Genomic DNA, 9,375 nt, shown 5'->3' with positions numbered 1-9,375 from the left:
CCAGAAGGGGCTGGGCTCCGTCTCTGGCCTTGGGGAACCGCTTTCTCGGGCGCTGCTAGTCAGAGGAGGCAACTACTGTGCCGAACGGGCCAGAGGCCGGAATCAGCTTCCAATCTGTTCACGCCCTTTGTGCGATGATGATGAGTGGGAGAGCCCCTGGCAAAGGGCAGCGCAACACAGTGTGGGAGGGGACAGCTGGAGAGCCCCCTCTCCCCTCACGGGTGCCATACCAGGCAGGGCTCCTGCTCGGGGTGTGTGTGTGTGTGTGTGTGTGTGGCCTCGAGCTTCATTTCAGTGGGCTCCAGCGGGAGAGGGCTGCCCTCCAGGGCCCGTGGGGACAACGCCCCCCCTCCGCCTCCAAGAGCCCCGTGCTGCGGCCCTCGACCCTGGGGGGCTGCCAAGTGGCCAGAAGACATCTCTGGCAGCGCCAGGCCAGGCCTTGGGATTTCTCTCCACCCCCCTCCATAAAATTCATGAAAACCCACAGGCAGGATTGCACAGAGGCCCACGTTTTTTTTTTAGAATCGTATATATTTTGTAAAATGAGTACACGCACGCACACACAGAGACACACACACAAAAAAGGAGTGGATTAGGGCGTCTGAAACGTGTTCCGGAAAGGAGTCAGAGAGATGCTTTGTCGGAGATGCTCTAGGCCGGTCCTGCCTTGGGGCCGGGGGTCGGAATAGATGGCCTGCGGGGCCCCTCCCCACTCTAGGATTCTACGAGTCAGTCAAAGGGGAGATGGGGTGGGGTGTGGGGTGGGGATGAGCTTTCTGCCCAATTCATGGTTGAGGACCTTCGAACTTCCCTGGAATCCCACCGTCCACCGACGGGGCCTGCTGGAGGGCGGCTCCATCCGCCTGCCCCTGTGGCCGCCACTGCTGCGGAGCCGAGAAGGAACACGCAGAGCTCCCACTCTGAGGCCAAGAAGGCAGGGCTGAGGGCGGGGAAGAGACCGAGGGCCACAGGCAGCCCTCAGAGGGGGCAGAGCGCCAGGCTCTCGGGGTGTGTGGGGTGCCCCCGCTTGCCCCCCCAGCCCCTTCACCCCTCACAGTCACTTTTCAAGCTTTCCTTCTTTCCTGGGGGCAGAACTGCCTTCCCGCCAAGGTGAGAGGGGTGTTTGGGAGGCGTGGGCTTTGGCGCCTCCGCCGAAGGACCCGCCGCCCACCACCGGATGGCCACACAGCAGCGCTCCTCTGGGGCTGCGGGCTCTGGGCAGGGCGGCCTGCGGGAGGCCAGGAAGCCCGAGGGAGGCAGCTGCTGTCCAGAAGTGGACCCCACCAGAAGCTCCCCAGGCACTGGCCTGGTCAGCTTCGCCCCTCTGGCGCCGTTTCGAGGGACGGTCTGAAGGGGCGTTGAGTCGACCTCTGAGTGGTGGAAACAGAGGCTGTGCTGCCCTCCCCCCCCCCAAGAAAACCATCACCCGTGGCCTCCTGCTGGTGCTTCAGCCGGCGCTGCTGGTGACGGGATTCAGCGAGTGAAAAAGGAGAAGGGGCACCACGGAGGGGGGGGGGACTGACTCACCTCCCCCGTCAGCTCTGAATGGGCAGAGTCCCATCCCCCCCCCCAGAAGGTGACTGGAGGCTTCCGCCAGTGTATCATCCCCCAAAGGATGGGTTACCTTGAGGAAAAGGCAACAGTCCCGGCCCTGGATCCCATCTTACTTTTCCTTACAAGGCACTGGAGCCCTGAACACTCGTTCAAACGTTTTTTAAAAAATGGCTACCATAGAGCGGAAGTCCTGAAAGGGTAAAAGTTCTGTCTACACCGTGTCTCTGATTGTCGATATGGCCGCCTATTTTCAAATTCCAAATGGGTGACGGGAAGTCAGGGAGGGGGGGAAAACGCGGAGGCTGGAAGAGAGGAAGCCACTAAGCCACTATTTCATTGGTCTTCTGGAGACCACAACTCGTCTTCCTCTTCTGGTCGGAACTTCAGGGGCTGACTGGACTCCGGGTGGAGAATTTCTTCTCCGAAATGGGACGGGACGGAATCGGCCTCCACCTCGGCATCCTTTCCTTTCAGGTGCGCGGCCTGCATCCGGTTAGCAAACAGGCTCTTGGCAACGTCCACCCCCTCCTGCCCTCTGTACTCCGGGGAATCCTTCTCGTGGGTTTCGGAACGGACGTCTCCAGTTCTGGGCGCCTCTTCACCCACTCGTGCCTGAGGTGGGTACTGGTCACCGGGGCCCTGCCTGCGGAAGTGCTGGCGGGCGGCCAGCCCCTCGATCCGTTCTCCCCCGTTGCCAGAGTGAAGGCCCCCGAGGCCATTCAGTACCTCAGCGGTGAAGTCCGCCAGGCTAGGATCCTGCTGCAGCCCGTTACCGTTGTCTCCAGCCCACAGGTGACTAGATCCCGCTGGGTCTTTGGCATCTGGGGAGGGGGCCCTGGGGGTCTCTGCAGGCACCTGGGATCTGCCTACGTCAGGCAATGCCAGGGGGGAGCTGCCGTTCCTCTCTGCCACCGGGGAGCAGAGAACATCTCCCTGGGCTGCCCGCTTCTCTGCCCCAACGGTCCGCTCAGCGGCCCAGATGGCCTCTTGGCTAAACTCCAGGGCCTGCTCCACGATTTCCAGGATATCGGAGTCTCTCAAGCTGTCTACGGGAAGACTCGCTTCTTCCTTCAGGGAAGGGTCTGCAGAATCTGTACCACTTGAACTCAGTTCAGGCAAGTCTGTTGGTCGGGTGGGCTCTTCTCCGCTACAGTTTTCTAGACCAGAGACTGGTTGGGAGTCATGGACACACGGCCCCCTTTCCTCTCCACAGTACACAAAACCTTCCGCTTCTGCACCGTCTTCCTGCCCATCTGCAGACTGCTCTTCCTCCAGCACAATCTCTCCCAGGTCGGCAACACTGGTCAGCGGAGAAACCTTGTGGGAGCCTTCAGGCACTGTGTGGCTGGGCTCGCTAAATCCCAAAGGGCTGTCATTTCCCCCCTGGAAGCGTTCCTGAACGTAGCTGGGATCCGGCTGAAATATGTTGTCTCTTTCTGTCTCCCAGACAAAATCTGGACTGCCAGATTCCTCACGGGCCACTTCTCCACAGGCAAGTTCTTTTCTCGCACCACTCCCACGGCCCACAATTCCCCCAGGCTGTTCGTCAACTTCTGCATCCAATGGGGGGAAACGGTCTTCTGGACCAGGCATTTCAACTCCCTCGGCAGGCAGGCCTTCTTCGTCACCTCTGATGAGTTCCCAACTCTCAGTCTCCGCTTCTTCTAAATCTCTTGAAGCAAGAAGGTCCTCGGAACTGGGGGACTTCTGCTTGGGAGCAGATTCCATGTGCCCACCTCCCTCCTCATCTACACCCTCCCACACTTTGGCGTCGCCATCTCCTTCCTGGGAACTGTCTGGACACAGGGCTGCTTCCTCCGCTGCTTGTCCCATCGCCTCCGCAGAAGTGACACTGTCTTTGGTCAGGAGGGGTGCCTCTGCTGCGTCTTCGTCCTCCGGAAGCGGCTGTCCCTTCCCGGTCACAGCCAACATCTTTTCATCATACAGATGCAAGGGCGTGCTATCTGGCAAAGTCTCCTCCAGTTCGATCTCTCTTCTGCTTTCCAGCTCCGCTTCAATCCCTTCTGTTCCATGGGTGGTGTCTGGGGAAACATCTAAGGATTCAAGGGAAACCCCAGACCCTGAATGACCACTTTGCAAGGGATGGTCCCTTCCAGAAGACACATCCGTCTCCTGGGGGCCACGGTCGGACTTTGCTTCGAGCCCACTGGCAGTGTGGTCCAGCGCTTCTGAAGGAGCCTCCAGTGCTCCAGGGCCAGCTTCGTGGGGCAGGCTTTGGTCGCAGTGCAGTGAATGTTGGTTTGGGCAGGTTTCTTCTCTCTCAGGAGTAGCATGCTGTTCTTCTGCCTGCCGAGTATCAGTCTTGGATACCAGGTTGGCTTCTGGATTCTCTTCCTCCTGCAGATCTCTCCTAGTGCCACAGCCCATCGTTTCTGCGTTCCCTACAAGGCTCGTCTTTGACTCTGCCTCCTCAGTCTCCGTTGCTTCTGACTCTGCTATCAAATCTCCTCCATTCAGCACATCCCTCTCAGCGGAAGCCATGGCGATCCCTTCTTCCTCCGCCTGCTCCTCCATGGGCAGGTCTCCCGGACACGCCTCTCCTGTTTCCTCGCCTTGTTCTCTTTGGGCGGTGATATCTTTGTCTTCCATCTGCTGCTCCACGGGCAGGTCTCTTCCTTCACACGCCTCTCCTGTTTCCTCCCCTTGTTCTCTTTGGGCGGTGATCTCTTTGTCTTCCATCTGCTGCTCCACGGGCAGGTCTCCTCCTTCACACACCTCTACTGTCTCCTCCCCTTGGGTGGCGATCTCTTCGTCTTCCATCTGTTGCTCCACGGGCAGGTCTCTTCCTTCACACGCCTCTCCTGTTTCCTCCCCTTGGGTGGCGATCTCTTTGTCTTCCACCTGATGGTCCACGGGCAGGTCTCCTCCTTCACACACCTCTACTGTTTCCTCCCCTTGGGTGGCGATCTCTTTGTCTTCCACCTGATGGTCCATGGGCAGGTCTCCTCTTTCACACGCCTCTACTGTTTCCGCCCCTTGGATGGCGATCTCTTTGTCTTCCATCTGCTGGTCCATGGGCAGGTCTCCTCCTTCACACGCCTCTACTGTTTCCTCCCCTTGGGTGGCGATCTCTTTGTCTTCCATCTGCTGGTCAACGGGCAGGTCTCCTCCTTGTAACGCGTATACTGTTTCCTCTCCTTGATCTCCTTGGGTGATGATCTCTTCTTCTTCCACCTGCTGTGCCATGGGCAGGTCTCCTTGACACACCTCTACTGTTTCCTCCCCTTGGGCGGTGATCTCTTTGTCTTCCATCTGCTGTTCAACGGGCAGGTCTCCTCCTTGTAACGCGTCTACTGTTTCCTCTCCTTGATCTCCTTGGGTGATGATCTCTTCTTCTTCCACCTGCTGTGCCATGGGCAGGTCTCCTTGACACACCTCTACTGTTTCCTCCCCTTGGGCGGTGATCTCTTTGTCTTCCATCTGCTGGTCAACGGGCAGGTCTCCTCCTTGTAACGCGTCTACTGTTTCCTCTCCTTGATCTCCTTGGGTGATGATCTCTTCTTCTTCCACCTGCTGTGCCATGGGCAGGTCTCCTTGACCCGCCTCTACTGTTTCCTCTCCTTGATCTCTTGTGGACATCTCCTGCCTCAGAACACTCTCCACGTTCTCCTGCTGCAAGACAGTTTGGTGCTCCCAGGTCCAATCTTGCAAGGTGGCAGTTTCTTTCTTCTGCATTATGTCTTCCTTGCACAAAGCATCCTCTTCTTCAAGGAGACCTTCTCGTCCCCAAATATCCTGCTGTGGCTCCTCAGCCCCTGCCTCCTCTTCCTTGGCCTTGGGCTCAGCGGTCCAGGTATTTGTTGAGTGGTCATCCCTCAAGGCAGCCTCTTCTTCAACCCTTGGGGTCTCAGGTTCTGAGTCCACCTCTTTTCCCTCTTCCTTTGGCAAGGCATAATCTGTTTTGGAAAGCGACGTTTCTTCCTCAGGGGCTTCCTGTTCTGTCCCAAGAAAGTGATGGTCTTGGTGACTTTCTGCAGAATAAAACGAGTGGCTTATGGGTGGTGACAAAGTTTCAACTACAAATTCTTCTGCCTGAAGAAACTCCCTTTCCAGCATCTCTGCCTGGAAGTCGCACTCTTCGCTCTCCCTGGAGGGGCTCGAAAGGGCTCTCCGTTCCTCGTCCTCGGAGAGATGCAGCGCTTCGGTGCTCACCACGTCAAGGTCTTCTGCCCCTCCGTCGGTCTCCTCCACGTCTGGCCCTGTGGCACCGGTGTGGTCCTCGGCACCGCTCGTGCCAGGCTGCGGGCTGTCCCAGTCGTCCCTCAGAACGGCAGCTGCACCCGTGTCCAGTTGACCAGCTGATCTGGTGCCCTGGACACCCTCAGGCGACTCACCTCTCTGCACGATGCCCTGGAGAGGAGGGGGCCGCTCACCGCCACCAACCTCGGTCTGCTCTGGTGAGCTCATTTCATTGTAGCCGTCAATCCTGCCAGCGACTGGGATGTCAAACACGACCTCCTCTTTGTCCCGCTGGGTGGAAGGACTTCTCTCTTCCTCTGGCAGTCGTGTTTCTTGTCGGGAGGATGGTTCTGCATCCCGAGGCACCCACACAGCTGCTGCTTCTTCCTGCTGCTGAGAACATACTTCTGGGCCACCACCATTAATCTCTCTGGAGTCCTCACAGCCCGGGACGCCCTCCAGAAGACCTTCCATGTGGCTTTTGTGCAGCCCTGGCATGGCCTCCTCGAATGCAGCGGTGCCTGGAGAAGCAGCTGCCCCATTTCCTTCTTCCACGGACGAAGAGTCATCCGAAGGGATGCCATTTGGCGTTTCAGCTGCGCCCAGCCAGCCGGCTTCAAAGCGGACCTCTCCCGCGTGAGCCTCCTGTAGCGCGGCACCTGAGGCTTCCGTGCCCAGCTGGGGGGAGGGATGAGGCACACGGTGCAGGGTGGTCTTCCAAGGGGGCTCCTCGTTGGCCGGCTTCTCTTCCTCCTCCACTTCCTCGCGAAGCTCCGCTTTCTCCCCCAGTTCCCTTGTTTTTGTTTGGGCTGAATTCTCCTCTCCGTCTTCTTCCGGAGGGTGACTTTGCTCTGGGTTTGAGCTGGACTCTCCCAAGACATTTGGAACTAGAGCTGGAAAGCAGGGCGGTTCAGGGGCGGAGGACTGGGAAACTGTTCCAGCTTTGCCGGCCGTCATCATCTCGCTTTGTTGGGAGGAGGAGCCCAACTGAAGAGCAGCAGAGTCTATGAAAGCCGGGCCGCTCGCCCCCTCCAGAGCCTTTGCGGACTGGGACTGCAGGGCGGCGCTGGCTTTCTGGAACTCTCGCAGGACAGGGCTTCTGCTCTTGGGGAGCACAGAGACGGTGTGGACCGTGAGGGGGCCACTCTGGTTCTTGGGCAGCTGAGGCGCCACGCCTCCCTTCAAGAAGGCTGCGGAGGTCGGCCTGGGGTCTCGGTGCCCCCGGTTCCCTCTTTCCAGAGACACTGTTTGGCGCTTCCTCGCACTCGCTTCCAGTTTGCCATCTGCAGGAGGCACAAAGAAGGAAAGCAGGAATATTACATCAGGAATTTGCATTCAACACACACTTGATCGACGTCACGGAGGGGCAAGGCGCACAACTTTACCGGGTGGGGGCGCGAGGCGTTTTTAGCAAAAAGAGGCCCCCTTCGGCTTCCCCCTTCTAGGCAGGCCGTCTCCGTGACCCGGCATCTACATCTTGCTGCGGCTGGCAGGCAGCTGCCTGGGCAGGGAGGGTGGGAGAGGGGGCAGGCAGGGTGGGGGTCCCAACCAGGGCCGTGGGTGACCTTTTTCTTCAGAGTCCCATCCTGAAAGTCAGGAACCAGCCTCCCCCCCCCCACTTCTTTGGACTGGAGCCACAGAAAAGACAAATAAAACCCCCAGAAGTCTGGCAGGCCCTGAAAGAACCACAACCTCCGTTTCCAGCCTCTGGGGAAGTGAGCGCTGACTCACGAGGGCTCCTGCCGGAACCAACCCACGCTGCTGCTCGCTCCGCAGGTGCCGCCGGACTCCCGCTTCCTCCTGCTGCTGCAGGCCCCCCAAGGCCGCCCCCCCGGCCATGGCTGGCTCTGGAGCAGGGCCCTCCCCTCCCTCCGGCCCTCCCGGTCCCTGGGCTCACCTGGGAGGCTGAGGGCCAGTCTGGGGTCTGCCGGCCTCTGCAGCAGCCGGGTGCTCTCCGCTTCCAAGAGGGTCCTGAAAGAAAGGCAGAATGGAGGGGGGGGGGGTTATGTGAACACACGAAGCCGCCTCTTAACTGAATCAGACACCCCTCCACCCTCCCTCGGGGCCCATCCAGGTCAGTATCGTCTCCTCCGACTGGCCTAGGGTGGCCAGCTCTGGGTTGGGAAATACCTGGAGACTTTGGGGGGGTGTCCAGGAGGGGCGGGGTTTGGGGAGGGGCCTCGACGTGGCACTGTGCAACAGAGAGCCCACCCTCCAAAGCAGCCTTTTTCTCTTCCAGGGGAGCTGATCTCTGTCAGCTGGAGATCAGTGGTAAAAGCGGGAGTTCTCCAGGCCTCACCTGGAGGCTGGCAACCCTAGCCTGGCCGAGGCTCTCCAGGGCGCCTCGGGCGGAGGGAGGGTGGCGGCACTCGGGAGGGGCTGTGCCAGACTGCAGCTGGGGCAGCGGGGGGTGGGGTGGCCCCCCCCAGAGAGAGCCGCGCAGAGGGCGCCTCGCCTGGCTTGCTGGGGGTGTGCAGAGCCCCCCCCCCACTGGAGCGGGCAAGCGAAGGAGACCGGCCTCCGGGGGCCTCGGGCGAGGGCACACCGACGCTGCCCACCGCGGGCTCCGGACTGGCCTCGGTCGCTCTCTGCCCCTCCTGCTGCAGCGGAGAGACCAGGCCTCACCTGGAGGCTGGCAACCCTAGCCTGGCCGAGGCTCTCCAGGGCGCCTCGGGCGGAGGGAGGGTGGCGGCACTCGGGAGGGGCTGTGCCAGACTGCAGCTGGGGCAGCGGGGGGTGGGGTGGCCCCCCCCAGAGAGAGCCGCGCAGAGGGCGCCTCGCCTGGCTTGCTGGGGGTGTGCAGAGCCCCCCCCCACTGGAGCGGGCAAGCGAAGGAGACCGGCCTCCGGGGGCCTCGGGCGAGGGCACACCGACGCTGCCCACCGCGGGCTCCGGACTGGCCTCGGTCGCTCTCTGCCCCTCCTGCTGCAGCGGAGAGACCAGAGAGCCAGTCTGGTGCGGTGGTGAAGTGCAGGCGGACTCTGATCTGGGAGAGAACCGGGTCTGATTCCCCACTCCTCCTCCACTTGCACCTGCTGGATGACCTTGGGCTGACAAGAGCTGTCCTTAAAAAAAGAGCAGTTTCTCTCAAGAGCTCTCTCAGCCCCGCCCACCTCACAGGGGGTGTCTGTTGTGGGAAGGGGAAGGGAAAGGAGTTTGTAAGCCACTCTGAGACTCCCTTGGGTAGTGAAGGGCCATGGGGGATAAAGCCAATCTCTTCTCCCCCCCCCCAGAAGGAGGGGGAGGACTCTTGCTGCCTGCCGGGCACTTCCCGCAGCAGGGGTGGGGTGGGAGAGATGCGGAGTTCCCCCTCACCCTTGGGGGGCTGCCGCACGCCCCTCCAGCCCAGGAAGGGCCCCCTCCCCCCGGGTCCTCAGCCGTCGGGGGTGGGGGGGGGACACGACACACACACACCCCCTCTGCCAGCCACTCTGGAGGGAGTGAAGCCCTCCCCCCTCCAGGGCAGGGCAGGGCAGGGAAGGGGCCCCTCATTCACATGCTAATCTCGGGGGAGGGGGAGGAGGAGACCACCTGCTGCATCTCTCTCTCTTTCTCTCCCCCCCCCACTTTTGTCCGGAGCCATCTGGGGAGGGGGGTGGCTCCCGTGGGAAGCTATTCTGG

At 60.7% G+C, this 9,375-nt stretch overlaps 1 protein-coding gene across 1 annotated transcript in view; it reads right to left on the bottom strand.

Annotated features, from left to right (window-relative positions):
• Nucleotides 1–593: 593 nt before the first annotated feature.
• NES (nestin) overlaps nucleotides 594–9,375 on the bottom strand; it is a 13,709-nt gene continuing 4,927 nt past the window's right edge. Inside the window, 3 exon segments of the mRNA XM_015429549.1 lie at nucleotides 594–7,037; nucleotides 7,652–7,725; nucleotides 8,594–8,679. Of these exon segments, the coding sequence (XP_015285035.1) occupies nucleotides 1,888–7,037; nucleotides 7,652–7,725; nucleotides 8,594–8,679 (5,310 nt within the window). The 3' untranslated portion in view covers nucleotides 594–1,887.

The sequence above is a fragment of the Gekko japonicus genome, unplaced genomic scaffold (genome assembly GCF_001447785.1).
Source record: "Gekko japonicus isolate JY-2015 unplaced genomic scaffold, Gekko_japonicus_V1.1 scaffold358, whole genome shotgun sequence".
Lineage (NCBI taxonomy): Eukaryota > Metazoa > Chordata > Lepidosauria > Squamata > Gekkonidae > Gekko > Gekko japonicus.
Note: the sequence above shows the minus strand (reverse complement) of the source record. Positions and strands in the feature narration are given on the sequence as shown.